Here is a 17,595-nt window from a genome sequence, read left to right on the forward strand (position 1 = left end):
TTGTCTCAGAAGTCCCAGGTGGATCCTAAAGAACCTGTGTGTCTAAGAATCCCCCTAAGGTGACTCTGATGCAGGTGGTCCTTCAAGCTCACACGGGAACCCTCTGGTCTGGGGGAGGTCCAAGAATTCCCGGCAAGGTCGAGAGATAAGGTGAACTGCTCACAGGCACGACCTCCCTCTCAGTCAAGTCCTCTTGGCTTCTAACGAACAGTTATTTGCCTGGTCGATCTCCAGCTCCTGGGGAGCTGCTCATACCAGGATCTCCAGTTCTTGGCTACTTATGGGTGAATCCCCAGGGTCAGGTCCTGGCGGAAGGGTTTATTTCAACCTGCAAATTTGAAATTCTCTTTGAAGAAGCAGCTTGTCTTCCAGTCCAGGCGCCTTGCAGTGTTGCCATGGTAACCCAGCCACCACACATCTTTGTTATCCCTTCCAACGCCTCTTCTTCTGTTTATTATAGATCTGGGCCTTCTTAAATCCCCTTCCCTTGAGACTCACCCCCTGCCGGTCTCTTTCCCTCCTGTGATTATTTTAAATTCTAAAAAGACCAGTCTGTGATAGACTTAGCACACTCCCTGCCCCATAGCTGGCATCTAAGGCAACACACTGGGGGGTTTATTGGTGGGGTAGACTTGCCAGCTAGGCTTATCTATCAGCCTGGTAAATGCACTTCACCCAAACCAGCAAGAATGAAGCACAACTGGGAATAACAGAATACCCTTTCTCTGCTGCTAGTGATTCTCCAGGGCCTCCTTGATAGCTCAGGTGGTAAAAAATCTGCCTGCAATGCAGGACACCTGGGTTCAATCCTTGGGATGGGAAGATCCCCTGGAGAAGGGAATGGCTACTTACTCCAGTATTCTTGCCTGGAGAGTTCCATGGACAGAGGAGCCTGATGAGCTACAGTCCGTGCGGTAGCACAAGAGTCGGACACGACTGAGTGGCCAACACTTTCACTTTGTACTTTCAGTCATTCATTCATTCGTTCAACATTTACTAAATCCCCAGATACTTATCAGCTTCAGGAATAACACTGTCCAATCTTCTCTTGTGGCTTGGGCATTTCCAGTGGAGTGGGAACAAGAAACCAGTAGACACAAGAAAGCAATCTCAGGTAAGAGGAAGTCCTTTCAAGACAGGGACAGATGGTGATGAGGTTGTGTCCACTAGGAATCTGAAATCAAGCAAGGCTTCCTGAGCTAAAATTTGAGGGGAGGAGACTAGTTAAATATGAGACTGGGTGCATAGGAGCCCATCAAACATTACCTGGGGGAAGAGTTACAGGGTGGATTGGGGGGGTGAAAACAATTTCACGGCGATTCAGGGACTCTGACTTTTGGTTTCTGCACCACCCAGCCCCAAATCCAAGGTAGCATTCTGACAAGTGGAGAAGTGGTAAAAGGGCTTTTTGGGTCAAGGCAGCAGCTTGAAAGTCTGCAGTGTGTTCAGAGAGCCACGGGTACCACCAAAGCTTAAAGCCCCATGAGAAGAGGAGGGACAATGAGTGTTGTCATTATCCCCACGCTTCCGGAGGACACAGAATTCAAACTGATTTTTAAAATAATAATTCCACCGGGTTACCACACAATGGCAAGATCCCGCCCAGAGAACCTTGTAGGTGGTGTCTGCATTGATTCCATCGTCACATCACAAAACTGGACAGGACAATATAGCTGCCACCTCTCCACCACTTCCTCTGCACCAAATGCTCTGCAAAACACAACCGACTTTACTGCATTTGATCCTCACACAACCCTAGAGATGAATGCATACTGTTTTATCTTTTTCTATATGGGCTTCCCTGGTGGCTCAGTGGTAAACCATCATACTAGATGCTGGATCAAACCAGAAAATGAAAGTGGTTTCTAAACAATCAAGCCGTGGGCAAACAGAGGGCTCAACATGTGGGCCCTGACCTTTGCCAATTTGTATACACTCTTCCTGACTTCTTATTATTTATTAAGGTTGGTAACAGTAGCTAACGTTGATTGAGCACCTTATCCACAGGGTTGTGGCAGGAGCAGATGGCACATTCAAAGTGGGTAATTGACGGGAATTTCATAAAGCAGATGTTGACAAAGGTGTGGGAGGTTAAGGAAACTAACAAGTCATTGGAAATATCCTGGGGCCAGGAGCAACTGGGCAATGTTCACATGCCTAGAACTGGCCTCTGAGACGAGGGTCAGGGAGTAGAAAATGGGGTAGATTTGGGTGGGATTGGGGGCAGGGGTGCAGGGAGAAGGATCCGGAAAGTGGTTCTGAATGCTTTCCAGCACAGCACTAATGTTCTGGGCCCTGCCCTATCCGAATTAGCTGACTGAATCCTCATGATAATCCACTGTCAATGACACAGTTAACAGATGGTCACATCGAGGAACAGAAAGGTTAAGTCACTAACCCACCATCACACAGCAAGTGAGGGGCAGATTGGAACCGAAACCCAAAGCCCGAGTGCTTCATCCCCTCCACATATTTTGTATGTGAAGTTCAGTCATTTAAAAGAATCATTATAAGGACAACTTAATTATTCATACTATTTATTCATGCATTAACCATTCCACATGCTGTTGCAGTTAGTGCATCCTCCCAAGGCCGCCCGCGGGAGTCACAGGAACCCCATTTCTTTCCAGGGGTGGTGTCAGCCAGAGCCAGCCCTTCTCCTCTGCTCCCGAGGAGCCGAGGCCCTGGTATGCCTCCCTGGGGCGGTCCATGCAGTTGACATTACCCGGAAGGACCTCAGGCCGCAGCCCAGGGGAAGGAAAGCACACGAGTGATGCTGACTCCGCTTTCCAGACTCTAAGCCACTGGGACAGCCAGGCTCGCAGCTCAGGGGAGCCAGGCCCCTGCCTGGTCCTCCTGTGGGCTACAGAGGCTACAGGTTCAAGGCACTCCTTCTTTTAGAACCTCGTTTTCCTAAAATAAAGAATTACAGAAACACCACATGACATGTGACTGCTAGAACGGACATGCTACAATGGACTGGTTCAAAATTGGGAAAAGAGTATGTCAAGGCTGTATATTGTTACCCTGCTTATTCAACTCATATGCAGAGTACATCATGTGAAATTCTGGGCTGGATGAAGCACAAGCTGGAATCAAGATTGCTGGGAGAAATATCAATAACCTCAGATGTGCAGATGACACCACTCTTGTGGCAGAAAGCAAAGAACTAAAGAGCCTCTTGATGAAAGTTAAAGAGAAGAGTGAAAATGCTGGCTTAAAACTCACCATTCAAAAAACTAATATCATGGCATCCAGTCCCATCACTTCATGGCAAATAGATGGGGAAACAGTGGAAACAGTGACAGACTTTACTTTTTTGGGCTCCAAAATCACTGCAGATGGTGACTGTAGCCATGGAATTAAAAGACACCTGCTCCTTGGAAGAAAAGCTATGGCCAACCTAGACAGCATATTAAAAAGCAGAGCCATGACTTTGCCAACAAAGGTCTGTCTAGTCAAAGCTATGGTTTTTCTAGTAGTCATGTATGGATGTGAGAGTTGGACCATAAAGAAAGCTGAGTGCTGAAGAATTGATGCTTTTGAACTGTGGTGTTGGATAAGACTCTTGAGAGTCCCTTGGACTGCAAGGAGATCACACCAGTCCATCTTAACAGAAATCGGTCCTGAATATTCATTGGAAGTTCTGATGTTGAAGCTGAAACTCCAATACTTTGGCCACCTGATGCAAAGAACTGACTCCTTAGAAAAGACCCTAATGCTGGGAAAAATTGAAGGTAGGAGGAGAAGGGGATGACAGAGGATGAGATGGTTGGATGGCATCACCAACTCATGGACAAGAGTTTGAGCAAGCTCCGGGAGTTGGTGATGGACAGGGAGGCCTGGCCTGCTGCAGTCCATGGGGTCGCAAAGAGTTGGACACAACTGAGTGACTGAACTGAATTGATGTGACCCCAGCTTCTGACCCATCTGGCCTTCTGAACATAGCCATCCCTTAGGATTTCTGGTGGATTGGTTCCAGGAACCCTTCAGACACCAAACCCACAGATGCACGAGTCCCTCATCTAAAATTCCATAGAAGAGTCAGCTTTTCAGATCCATGGGCGTAGAGAGCCAGCTGAAACAACTTTAAGTCCGTCGATTACTTACTCGAACTCTGTGCCCTGCCCCTGCCCCCGATAGGCCTTGTGAAGGAAGGAAGGGATGGTTCTGGCACCTTTGACCCTGGTGGGCATATTGCCCTCAGGGTGCACATGGTCAGCTGTGGGACTAGCCCTTCTCAGCTGTTCTTCCAAACCCAAGGAATCTTCAGACCTCAGAGGCCTCTATTCTTTCTCCTCTTTCTCCACTTTGCAACTTTTCCGATTCAGTTACCCAGGCCGTGATGTCAACAGTACCCTTTCAAAGTCTGAAGAGCTCCCTCACCTCCCCATTCTTTCCCTGATCTCACGAGGGGAAGCACGGGATGAGCTCTGCAGCACAGTGATGCCTGTATCCAAGAGCTGGGCACCAAGGGAGAGTCCCTCTAAGGGCAGATGGTTCCCTGATAGAGTCATGGTCACCAACCTTAAACTTAGTCCTTCCCAGAAATCTTGCTGCTTCCTTAACTACTCCCTCAAGCTCACATTTTGGAATTTCTCTATCTCCTCTGACTGCCTTCACAGGGGAAAAAGGAAACCAAGAGAACGAAAGACCTCTCAGTTCAGTTCAGTTCAGTCTCTCAGTCGTGTCCGACTCTTTGCGACCCCATGGGCTACAACACGCCGGGCTTCCCTGTCCATCACCGACTCTCAGAGCTTACTCAAACTCGTATCCATCAAGTCAGTGACACCATCCAACTCTCTCATCCTCTGTCATCCCCTTCTCCTCCTGCCCACAATCTTTCCCAGCATCAGGATCTTTTCCAATGAGTCAGTCCTTTGCATCAGGTGGCCAAAGTATTGGAGCTTCAGTTTCAGCATCAGTCCTTCCAATGAATACTCAGGACTGATTTCCTTTAGGATGGGCTGGTTGGACCCTTAGCACCCTGTTAACAGACACAGGGAAATGCCCTCTTCTCCAGACTGATGCTGTGGCCCATCCAGTGTCTTGTGATACTGCAGGAGGTGTCCCCTCTCTCCCTCTCTCCAGGACCAGTCCTTCCATCCCAGCCTTGCACCCCATCCCCACGCATGAGAGCCTTACCCTACAGAGCTATTTTCAGTCTGTTTCTCTCCCTCTCTCTTTAATATTCATCGTACTCTTTCAACTGGCTCCTTCCAATCAGCTTTCAATGGTGTGCAATAATTTTTTGACCTCTGTCTTCCGCTCAGCCAGGCCCTAGCCCTTTCCACTGCTTGGCAGCCACGCAACTCAGAAAAACTGTCTATATTTGGTACTGTCCTCCTTCGTCACCTTCCGCCCCCACTACAACCCTTTCCCAGAGGCCCCATCAGCCACTGAAGGTCACTTTTGACCTCCAAGGTCACTGAGGATCTTCATTGTTTCATTCTATGTTTTCAGCCTTATCTTACTTGACTTTTCAGTGACTCCCTTCTTCTTCAAAAGTTTTTCTCTTGTCATTATTCATATTTTGATATCACACTCTCCGGGTTTTCTCCTTCCTCTCTGGCCACCCGTCCTTGTTTCATGAAACACTGGCATCCCCCAGGACTTGTTCCGAGGGCCTTTTCCCCTCTCATTCTGCTTTCCAACCAGGTGGTCTCAGCCATGCTCATGGCTGGGCTTTCTACTCCCCAGTATACGTCCCAGCCAGATGGTGAGCTCCAGACCTGCGGAACCACCTCATGGAGATAGCTCAAAGGTTCCTCACACTCCCCCTTCACAAAAGTGAACTCATGACTTAAAATCCATGGCCTCATCCTTGTTTCACTAGGTGGTACCACCACCCTAATTGAAACCCTTAGCTCTCATCCCCAACTCCTCCCTCTTCCTGAAGCCTACAGCCAACTCAGAGGCAAAGCCAGTCAATTTATTTCCTAAACACCTCTCCAAGCTATTGCCACAATGACAGTGGTCCAAGCCATCACGGTCTCTCTCCAGAGCTTCCCTGGTCTCCCCACATCTAGTCTTCTCCCATCCAAGATGATGTTCTTGCAGCTTAAATCCAACTATATGACGTCTCACTTAAGACCTTTCAGTAGCTTCCATTGCTCCTGGGAAAATATCCCAACACTCTTGTTGGCCCAGCGGTCCTGTGTGGTGCCCTCTGGCCAGACTTGCCCTGCTCACTTGCAGTTATTCTCTCCTGTACCCTTGGAGTTCTACCCACTTTGGCCTTCTTTCAGTCCCTCCTTAGTGATATTTCTTCTCACCACAGGGCCTTTGCACATACCCTGTACCAAGAATCCTTCAAGTCCTCACCTCTAGGACTTAATAAATGACACTAACACTTCTTGAGAGAACTCTTACCTACCTTACCACACCTAATACCATTAGATTTATATCCATTTGTACGACCGTGCAGTGAAGCTCTCTACCCCGAGGACAGGAGCTTCAGGAAGCCAAGGGTGTTGTCTGCCTGGTCACTTTGGTGTCCCTAGTGTTAATCCAGTGTCTTGCACATAATAGGTGATCAAGAAATCTTTTCTTTGTTTTGTTTTGATTTGTTGTGCTTGATTTTTATTGATATGTTGGAGCACAGTTGATTAGGGCTTCCCTGTTGGCTCTGTGATAAAGAATCCACCTGCCAATCAGGAGACACACGTTTGATCTCTGGGTTGTGAAGATCCCCTGGAGAAAGAAATGGCAACCCATTTCAGTATTCTTGCCGGAGAAATCCCATGGACAGGGGAACCTGGCGGGCTATAGTCCGTGGGGTCACAAAGAAGCAGACATGACTTAGCGACTAAACAACAACAACAACAGGTAACTAACAATGTCGTGTTAGTTTTAGGCATACAGCAAAGTAATTCAGTTATACGCATTCATGTCTCTATTCTTTTTCAAATTCTCTTCCCATTTACATTATTACAGAGTAAGGAAGTATTTTTTGAATGAATGAATATGCTAGGATTCAGTTATATCCAAAGGATTCAGACATACCTAAACAAACATCCTCAAGGATTCAGAGATACCTAAAATATACTGAATAGAGAGACCAGGCGCTGAATGTGTTGGGTGTGTTCAAAAGTATCGTCTCATTTAGTCTTTAATATTACCATGGAGAACCTTATTGCTATCACCTCTGATTTGTTGGGGAAGAAAGCAGGATTCAGAATGGCCAAGGTCATTTGGCTGGAAAACACTGGAGATTGAATTCAAATTCAGGTTTGGGGGCTTTCCTGATGGTCCAGTGGTTAAAAGTCTGCCTTGCAATGCAGGGACACTGGTTTGATCCGGGAAGATCCCACATGCCACAGAGCAGTGAAGCCTGGGCACCACAACTACGGAGCCTGCGTGCCTAGAGCCCATGCAGTGTGCCCTGCAACAGGAGAAGCCATTGCGAGGAGAAGCCCAAGGACCACAACTAGAGAGTGGCCCCCGCTCGCCGCAACTAGAGAAAGCCCACGTGCAGCAATGAAGATTCAGTGCAGTTATAAAATAAATAAAATTGTAAAAAGAAAAGAAATTCAGGTTTAGAGTCTAAGTCTAATTTGCTTCCTATTACATCTCAGCTATTTGATCATGAAATGAACATTTTCGTTCTAAGACGCAATTTCCTCTTTTGTGCAGTCTCAAAGACTAGATTGTTCTTACTTAAACTCATTCTGGTGAATATCCAAATACACACAAGTCTACCATGTAGTGGTTACCGATGAGATACCTAAGCTCTTGTTCACTCTTTTCCATCCTCTGATCCTTTGTCTCTCTGAGTTTGGCAATGAGGCTGTTACACAAAGAGCAATAGTCATGTTGCTACTTAAAAGATCCAGCCCACTCGCAAGGTAAGCAACTTATTAGATGACACATTTGCAGGGAACATGGCCCAAAGCCCTGAGACCATGTTGATGTTTTCCCATGGAGTTTCATCTCTTCTTGTGCCATTGCTGCCTTCACTATGTGTCTCTCTGGGAGCCTCGCCCTTTCTTTGTGAATTGACTGTGCTGGAAACAAAAACACAACCTAAGGTGCTTGGGGGGTGCACTGTGAGAAAGGATGGGGGATAGGATATGAAACACAGAAGGAGTTTAGAGCTCACTGTAGTTACTCTCAGCTTCATCCTGCAACTGTTTCCCAGTAAGTCGTCTAGTTGCCCAACCAAACCACTCTTCCCCAACCTTCTCTTCATCTTCAGATGCAGTTCTCTTGAAGACCTCATTCTTTTTTTCTTTTTTGGCCACACCTTGTGGGAAGGATCTCAGTTCCCCCGCACAGCAGTAAAATTGCCAAATCCTATCCACTAGACCACCAGGGAACTCAGGAAAGCATCATTCTTCATTCTGTTTGAAAAGCAAAGTCTTCACTATCCTGCCTCAGTAACTCACACGCCTTTCATCAGGCTACTTTTAGCAAGTTCAAAGCTGTGTGGTTTATAATGATTTTCCAAGTAAAACATGCTCTCCCAGAGCATTGTCTCACTGGTCTTTGCAAGGGGAGATTTTTTAAACTGTTTCCAATGTCAGCTGTGTGAAGGGTGCTTGAAGGGCAGGAAACCAATAGAAAGTGAAGACTCCACGCCCTCCAGGCTTGTCTTGATTCCCTGCCTTTTCACTGGAGGTGAACACAGAGATTCTTCCACAAGCTCAGCCCCTTCTCCTGCATTTCTGGGCTTGTGATTTTTGTGTTGGCTGCAAGCAGAGGCGGTGGCCCCATGAGTCTCCTTCCCATTCATCTATCCATCCATCCAATGACTCACGCAGCCAGTCAATGTTTCTCCTCACTTCTCTTGCTCTCTGCCATTCGGCTCAGTTTTTCACCCAAGAAAGAAAAGTCTGTCTTGGATTGATGCGAGGAGGGTGGACAGAGTCAATGAAATATGTCAAAGTACACTAGGGTCTCCACCAGATGGGTTAGGGCTCAGTTTCACAGATTTTCCATGGGATGCTCTTCCCCTTTTCTCGTATTCGTATATGCATGTATACATATTCACATCCATGTGTGCACATATTCATATATGCAACCACCCCTCATTATTTGACTCTAATCTGTTCATGGAAACAAGCCTGCCGGGCTAGTGAATTTCAGAGAGCAGTCACTTGCATTCCACTGTTTTAAATGGGAAAAATTAAAATGCATTCCAAATCCACCCCAAACATCAGTCAAGTTCCCAAAATATCACTGTAAATCATTGCAACGCCCTTAAACACCATGTAAAACTCTCCTAGGAATGTTCTATAATATGAATCAATTAAAACAGCCTTTTCTTAATTAGCACTTAGGGAACTCCTCAGTGGGAAGGTCTATTTTTGTGCAGTGAACAGACATGGTAAGCGATCAAGGCTCCTCCTCCTGGCATCACATTGGCCCAGTGATGCCAATGTGAAGAAACGTCGCTGAGAAGTAGTAAATGCCACCTCAACTGGACTTGAGTTTGTAGAGCCCGCAGGACCTAGGTGAAGCAGACTGGGACCCTTGGTGGGGGGAAGGATAAGGAAGGTGACAATGATAACACGCACGGGGATCATCCACACGGATTCTGATTTCTCCCTCTGATTCTGGGGTGGTCGGTCACTTTTCAGCTTGTCTCCTTTCTTTGTCTTCTGGGTCTGCTGCTTCCCCATCCTGCTGGTCTCTCCCCTTCTTTCTGCCTTCCCCTTAAGCCCCTCTGATTTCCAGTTCGGGTGTTTCTCCCATTGTGCTCTGATGGTCTCTCTCTTTCTCTTCCTGTACTGCAGGCACATGAGAGTAATCTGGGCCAGTATCTGAAAATCTAAAAATGTCTAAAGATGTAGCAGCATTTTCTGCTGGAGTGAACAAAAGGTGCTAGTGAGCCGTCAATCACATGAAGAGAAGAGCCATGAACCTGACTTATCTACCTGAATCAGAGAAGACACTAGAGAGGGAAAAAGATGGGACAGGTCTGGGACCTGTCACTGAGAAGGACTAATGGACACAGACCAAAGGTCCGCAGTATGTTTCAAAGAGCCTAGTGCTTCCAGTGGGCATATGCTTATCTCCCTGAAATAATCCATGCTGATTTCTTGATGCAAAATTCATACTGTCTTCCCTGTTACTAAGCAACCAGCCCAAACATGTTTACTGTGTAAATTTCTCTGGAGGGCCTGGGGCTGCACCCAGGGCTCAAAGCGTGAAGGATGTGAAAGGCACAGAAGCCAGCCAAAGCTTTGGGAAAGGTTTCCGAAGCTGACCTGCAAAGATCCATTATACTGTAGACACTTTTAGGCCATACCTGGGGAAATGCAGTGGCTCAAGTAAAATTTTGACTATTTTCTTCCTGCTAAACTCCAGCCTACTGCTCAAAGATGTGGACTCTGGAGCCCGACTTCCTAAATTTGATTTCCAGTTCTGCTATGGAATAAGTTGCTACAGAGTAAGTTCCATGTGTAAAATGGACGCAATAATTATGCATATTTCATAGGGCTATTGTGGGGATAAAATTAATATGATTTAAGAGCTTAGAACAGTGCCTGGCACACAGGAAGAACTCAATAAACTTTAGCTATACTATCACTATTCTTTATTACTCTACAGAAACGGATATACTTTTTGTTCATTTATATCAGTAGGAGAGTTTACCAGCTGGGAGATCAGCTGAGAAGTCAATTCTTTAAAAGGATTGAGAATCCAAGGAGTTCAGGCCTTCCAGCAGTCCAGGGTCAAATCAGTTCCAGGAGTGGGGTTAGAAATTCATGTTGGCCTCCTGTGATCACTGAAGTACCGGGAGACCTTGTCAGGGCAGCCAACAAGAACTGGAGACAAGCCCTACTTTGGAGCAAGGTTGGAGGTGCCTATCCTAAGGGTTTCCCATGGCCCCCTGTACCTCGCCTTTAATATGTTTAATGACAACTGCTGGCTGCATGTCTGCTTCCTCACTTACAAGGAAGAGCATACACCTGTCTTTTTACTGCTATGTCCCAGTGCCTAGAATATGTTCATTAACCTTTAATGAGTGAATTTATTAGCTGCTGAAATGTAGCACTGGGGCTCTGATCCATCCTCTCTGCCAAGTCTACATTCAGACAAGTGCTCTGAGAAGACATTGCTCCAGTGGTCTAAGGAAAAGGAAAACAGGCAGGAGCATTAATCAGGACACATTGATGTTCCCCAGGCCCTAGTCTGAGGAAGGAGGCAGCCACAGGAGTAGCAGCAGAAAGCAGACAGGGCCAGGGGGGTGGTGAATAACAGACCACAAAAAGGAGGGCCATGTCTTGATGACAGCCCCCAAATCCTCCTATTAAAAAACACTGGCTTGATACTAAAACAATATTCATAAACATTATATCACAACTTGACAGAGAAAAACTTTACCGAATTATAACTACATTCAGAAAAGTATACAAATCATAAATGTAGAGCTGTATATGCTTTCTTTCATAAAGTGGACACAGCTATGTAGCCAGTACCATGTCAAGAGGCAGAGCTTATAAACAAAAGCTCTATAAACAGAAGCTTCCCTACTCTGCCCCAGGCATTACCTGTCCCCATTGGAAACCTCAGACATGAATGGGCTTGATTTCAAATCTAGTGGAAATGGAATCTTAACCATGTGCATTCCTTTGTACCTTTCCTCTCTTCTTCAGTGTCATGTTCCGATACGATGATTTAACTCAAAATATACATTGACTATCATGTGCCCATTATCTACTGGATATTGTCAGAGGTATAAGGGAAATGAAATACACTTCTTAATTTCAGAGCGGGGGAAAGACTCTACTATACATATGTTGCTTGATAAAAATATAGCACATATTTAAATTATTTCTTAAAAACTTTGAATCTATTAGGTGTTTGCTCTGGTCAAAATGTTTATGCCCCCCTAAAAATTTATACGTTAAAACCTAACCTGTAAGGTGATGCTATTAAGAGGTGGGGCCTTGGGGTGAGCAGCTGTGAGGGTGAAGCCTTCCTAAGAGGGATTAGTGCCCCATAGAAGTGACAGAAGAGAGCTTCCTGCCCCTTCTACCCCATGAAAAGTGAAAGTGAAAGTCGCTTAGTTGTGTCCGACTCATTGCGACCCCATGGACTATACAGTCCATGGAGTTCTCCAGGCCAGAATTCTGGAGCGGGTAGCAGTTCTCCCTTCTCCAGGGGGTCTTCCCAACCCAAGGATTAAACCCAGGTCTTCTGCATTGCAGGTGGATTCTTTATCAGCTGAGCCATCAGGAAAGCCCAAGAATACTGGAGTGGGTAGCAGTTCCCTTCTCCAGCAGATCCTCCCAACCCAGGAATCGAACCAACCGGGGTGTCCTGCATTGCAGATGGATTCTTTACCTGCTGAGCTACCGGGGAATCAGGTGAGGTTACAGCCGAAAGTCTAGGAAGCAGGTCCTCACCAGATACTGGGTTGGCCAGAGCTTTGATCTTGGACTTCCCAGCTTTTAGCTCCATGAGAAATAAATTTTTGTTTATAAGCTACCCACTCTGTGGTATTTTGTTACAATAACCTGAATGAACTAACACAGTGTTCCATCAAAAGTCACTTTGCTTCTCAACGCTGCTGGAAGGAAGGTAGGATTTTAGAATTTGGTAGTAAGTAGCAGTGGGAGCTGGCAGATGTGGATAGAAGAGACCCGGGGACCACTGCTGGGGGCCCCTCGGAGGAAGCCTTTGACCACATGTTAGCTTTAAGGGGACAGCAGCAGGGCTACTCTGGGAACCTCTGAGATGCATCTGAGAAGATTCATATAAGGGGACAACAAAGGAAGCGCCAGATGGGAAGAAAAATCAGACACTGAAACTAAAGCTTTCTGAAAACAGAACCCAAGTCACACTGAGGTGTTAGGGGCACCGAGCCTTGGGGAAGGACAGCTCCCCCGCTCACTCAGTAGGTATTTAGGGTCACCAAAAGGAGGGCTTCCTCTGCAAGGACCCAGAAATGCAGTGAGTGGCAGCCTGTGCAGAAAAGCACGAGAAGGAAACTCTGGGGGATGGAACCAACGGGTCTTGCTGCCTGTCACTAATAGGTTCAGCAGCAGCAGTGAATTAAAAATGATCACACACACACATACACACACATGCCACATCTGACCCTCTTCTCTGTCTCATGGCTCAAGCATTCGGCCATCACTGCATAATAACCAAGCTTTGAAAGCTGGGCTGATAACAGACAGCGAGGTTTCAGGTGATGCTACCAGGTCACAAGGATGGCGTAGTGAGACTGAATCCCTCTCCCCCTCCACAAAGGACTGCATGCACATAAAGGGGCAGAGGGGGTGAGGGATTGTGTAAGGAGGCAGGATGAAAGGGTCCACAATGTACATTTCGGAAAAACCAAGAAAAAGAATGAATTGAAGCCAGCTGGAGGCATGAACAGCAGTGAGGGTTTGCACCTCGGCCACCTCCCACTCGGCAGAGACATTGGATGAATTCCTACGGTTGTCTAGAGAAGCCTATGGTACCTCCTCCGAGTGCTTGAAAAAGCAGCAAATAAAAACATAGGACTACAACCTAATAAAATCAATCGGGGAAATAGCTACACATATGCCTCTTTATTCTTTCATTAAATAAAAGGATCTCACGGGAGATTTAATAAGTACATAATTTAGAATTAGGGATGAGCATAAACACTCTCGTAAAGCATCTGCCACAGCTGTGAGGTACTCTGAAACTACCTGTGATTTCCCTTGAGGACCAAGTCACAGATATTGTTCATACTCCGGTGATGTGTTGTTTATACTCCTATTTACAGAAAATGCTAAGTTTCACATAGAGGTTCATGAAAATGAAGAGAGAGTTTTTTCCTCTCCAAGACCATGAACCCCTTCCATTTTAGCTACAGGCTCCTTGTTGGGATCTGTGGATCTCGGGTGAAGAACCCTCAAGGAAAACTTCAAGTTCTTTTCAAAATCACTATAAACTTTAACTTCAGCTGACTATTCATGGCCAGAAATTAGATTCCCCAGGCACAGCTAACAAATCCAAGGAATTTTTCCAGCAACCATAATCAGCAACTTACAGAGACATGAGCAGTCACTCTGTCTCCCACAGACACCCCAGTTCTCCTGGTTACAGGAATCTAGAACCCTCTTCCCCAGCCCCAACGCCCTCTCTGTTTAAGAAGCATCTTCCGAGAACCTTCCTTACCAGACTCTTCTCCTCTTTGTCAATGTGCCAAGCCCATCGCCCTGCTGCCATCTGCCCTAACACCACCTCCCTTGACTTTTTTTGAAATGTCAACACATTGTCTTTTTTCTCTGCGTACTTTATCTGGGTCAGCAGCTGAATCAGTCTGAGCACAATGGCAGCCAAACACTGAGAGCACTGTGAACTTCATCATGTTCACACCTACAGATTCACATCCAGGTGCTCAAATCCTTGTCACTGAGGGAACCAAGTGAGGGATGTGAATGGATGAGTCTCATGGATCAACAGGGGTTTCCCTGTTGGCTCAGCATCAAAGAATCTGCCTGCAAGGCAGGAGACACTGTTTCCATCCCTGGGTCGGGAAGATGCCCTGGAGAAAGAAATGGCAACCCACTCTAGTATTCTTCCCTAAACCATCCATGGACAGAATTTGCCTGGCAGGCTACAGTCCATGGGGTCACAAAGAATCGGACATGATTGAGTGACTGAGCATGCACATATCAACAAGCATTTATTGTGACCCTATGAGCCAGCTCTGGGTTGCAAAGTGGTTGCAAAATACATCTGCATTTGAAGAAATAACTCAGACAATAATCCCCAACGGCTGGGCCTGGGGATGCCTTAATATTAGTCAATAATTTCTCCTTGGGCACCTACTAGGTTTCAGAAACTGAGAAGGTGATGGGAATGAATATTGTAAGTCAGCAGATACGAAAAATCACATCCAACTGTCACAAATGATACAAACAGAAATAAGAAGGAATAGTATGGAGGGTATAATGGGGGAAAGGGGCTTTGTTATATGTGGCCACGGACAAAATCCTCTCCCTGAAGAGGTAAACTGCAAACAGAAAGAGACCCACAGGATGAGGAGGAGCCATCTCTGTGAAAAGTCAGAGGAAAATGGGAGGGGTTGGTGTCTTCAAAAAGGATAAAAACCCAGGGGAGCTGAGACCACCCGTGATGCAGGGCACTCACATGAGCTTGGCTGGAGAGGTAAACACTGGCCACATCAGACAGGCAAGACCATGAGGTGGAGAGGCTCACAGCATGGACTCCAAAACCAGACCAGCTTAGAATTAGGCTCGGAAACTTCTCAGGCTATGTGGCCTTGGGCAAAATCACTCGCCTTCTCTGAACCTTAGCCGCTTCATCTTTAAGTTGGGATCATCACCTATGTCTGTCACTGAGTGGCTAAATGCATTAAATGTAAAGCACTTAGGGCAGAGACTGGCCCTGGGCACATGCCAGGCTAAGGTGTGCTGTGGTCTGCTCCAAAGCTCAGTGAGAAGCTGGGGAGGATTTTAAGCCCGGGAGATGCAGGATCTGGTTTGTCTTTAACAGATCATTGGCTGCTGCTTGGGCTACTGGTCCTCAAGAAGACAAAGAGCTGGAAGTGATCCCCGAGGTCATTTGCACCAACAGGGGCCCCAGTGATTCTTTCTGGGAAGGGGAGAGGGGACAATGCCTGAAGAGCTGCCACGGTGAAAGGCAGAAGAATGGCTGTCCCTCAAGCGTGCCGAGGGGGAGAGGAGGTTGAGGCCTCCGTGTTCGGAGAAGAGCTTGTACAACCGCCCCCCGCCCTCGCCTCCCGCCCAGGCCCCGTGGGGAGCCCGCTGCTCCCATTTCAGACGGCTCTGGATCCCACATGCCCCTACCCAGCTGACCCCGGATCCTGCCGGCATCAATGTCACTTTGCTGGGATCCTCAGAGCCTCAAGGACAGCAGCCATTTCCTTCCCTTCTCACAGTGACTGACACAGGGCCCCACAGCTGGGCCTGGGCTTTTGAATAATTGATTGGCAAAAGGAAGGTGGAGGCACGGCTCTGTAGGGCCACTCCTGGAACTCTCAGCCCGGGAAGGAACCGAGGGGGCCCAGGGAAGTCATTAAGTCACCTCCTTCTTCCCCCGGGTGCCTGCCTTCCTCCAGTCTCTCCGGCCAGACCCTTCCTCCTGGGTCTCCAGAGGACATTTCGCCTCTGCCACTTCGGAGATGCGTCCTGGAGTTCACAGCCCACCTAGGGCAGTCCTCCCAAACCTTTCTCAGACCCCCTTCGGCTGCACTGTACAATGGGGACCCCACCCATTTTCTGCTCAGAGAGCTCCGGGGGGACCAGCTCCTGTGGCCATAAAAGCCCTGCTGTCTCCAGAGACATCTGCAGCCACATCCATGGGAAGTGGGGGGTAGGAGGGGGGCTCAGAGCTACTCCCTCAGGCTGGCTGGAGCTGCGGGCTGCTGGGAGGGGGTGAGGGTCGCCCAGGCCCTCCATACTCCCGGGCCTCTCCAGACCCCAGCACCCCCAGCCCAATCGCCCCCTCCCCCGCGCCCCCTGCAGCCCCCAGCTGCCGCCTCTGTCCATGTCCCTGCTCCCCTCTCAGCTGGTCAGTGGTTCCCCTGCGCCAGCGGCCGGCCCCACTCCGTTCTGTGTCACCCTTTCTCTTCTCCCCGGTTCCTGGGGCTTCTCCTTCTCGGTCCTTCCCCTCTTCGTCTCCCCTAAGCCTCGCAGCCCCCTGCCCCAAACCCTCACAGCCCCCCTGTCTTATTACTCCCCCGCGGCCCCCAGCTCTCCTCCCAGCTCCGATTCCTATCCAAGCCCCCTTTGCCACTCACTCCCATGCCCGCACCTTTAGGCTTGCTGTCCCCTTTCCTCCTGTACCCTAGCCGCCGCCACCCACCCCCCGACCCAGGCCTTTGGGACACCCTCCCCCCCCTCCCCCCCGCGCCCGCCCCAGGGTCTCTGAACACATCCGCTGTCCGAACACATCCGCTGTCCGAACACATCCGCTGTCCCCACTCCCAGCCGGGCTCTGTCGCGCAAAGAAGAACGCCAACAATTCCTTCCCACCCACTCCCCGCCCCCGCCGCAGCCGCCCGGGAGACCCCCCCACCCGAGCCCCCGGGGAGGCCGAGGCCCGCCGCCGCTCACCTGTTGGGCGGACCGGAGCACGCTGGGCTTCGCCTTCTCCGGGTCGGGCTCCAGGTCTCGCTGCAACACTCCCTTCTTGGGGTGCATGTGCCGGCATAGGCAGGTGACCCCGCAGAGCGCGAGGATGCTGGTGGCCGTGCCCAGCGTGGCGCCCAGCGCTATCACCGGCACCGACAGCACCATGGTGCCCGTTTCCCCGCACCGGGCTCGGTCCCGCCGCCGCGCGCCTCCCCGGCCTGGGATCCAGGCGCTCAGCCGCTCTCCCGCCGCCGCCGCCGCCGCCGCCGCCGCCGGAGGGGCGGAGGGGCGGGGAGGGAGGGCGGCTCGAGGACGTCAGAGCGGGAGGCTGGACCCGGAGCTGGCCTGTGCTCCCGCACTAGGCACCGCGTCAGCCCAGCACGTGACCCGACCCCCCACCCCGGCCCAAGGCGGATCCGCTCAGGTGGAAGGAACCTGAGCGCATCATCCTTTCTTCTCGAGCCATCCTTCACGCTTTACGTAGGACACTTGGGTTCAAGAAGAGCAGGAGCTCGCCAAGGTCACACTGTGCGTTAGGTTAGCC

At 48.8% G+C, this 17,595-nt stretch overlaps 1 protein-coding gene across 1 annotated transcript in view; it reads right to left on the minus strand.

Moving 5' to 3' along the window:
- The window catches only part of SYT13 (synaptotagmin 13), a 42,096-nt gene extending 24,760 nt beyond the window's left edge, over nucleotides 1-17,336 (minus strand). The window contains exon 1 of the mRNA XM_043482534.1: nucleotides 17,034-17,336. Within this exon, the coding sequence (XP_043338469.1) occupies nucleotides 17,034-17,216 (183 nt within the window). The 5' untranslated portion in view covers nucleotides 17,217-17,336. The remainder of the gene's footprint in view (nucleotides 1-17,033) is intronic.
- Between the last annotated feature and the right edge of the window lie 259 nt (nucleotides 17,337-17,595).

The sequence above is a fragment of the Cervus canadensis genome, chromosome 11 (genome assembly GCF_019320065.1).
Source record: "Cervus canadensis isolate Bull #8, Minnesota chromosome 11, ASM1932006v1, whole genome shotgun sequence".
NCBI lineage: Eukaryota > Metazoa > Chordata > Mammalia > Artiodactyla > Cervidae > Cervus > Cervus canadensis.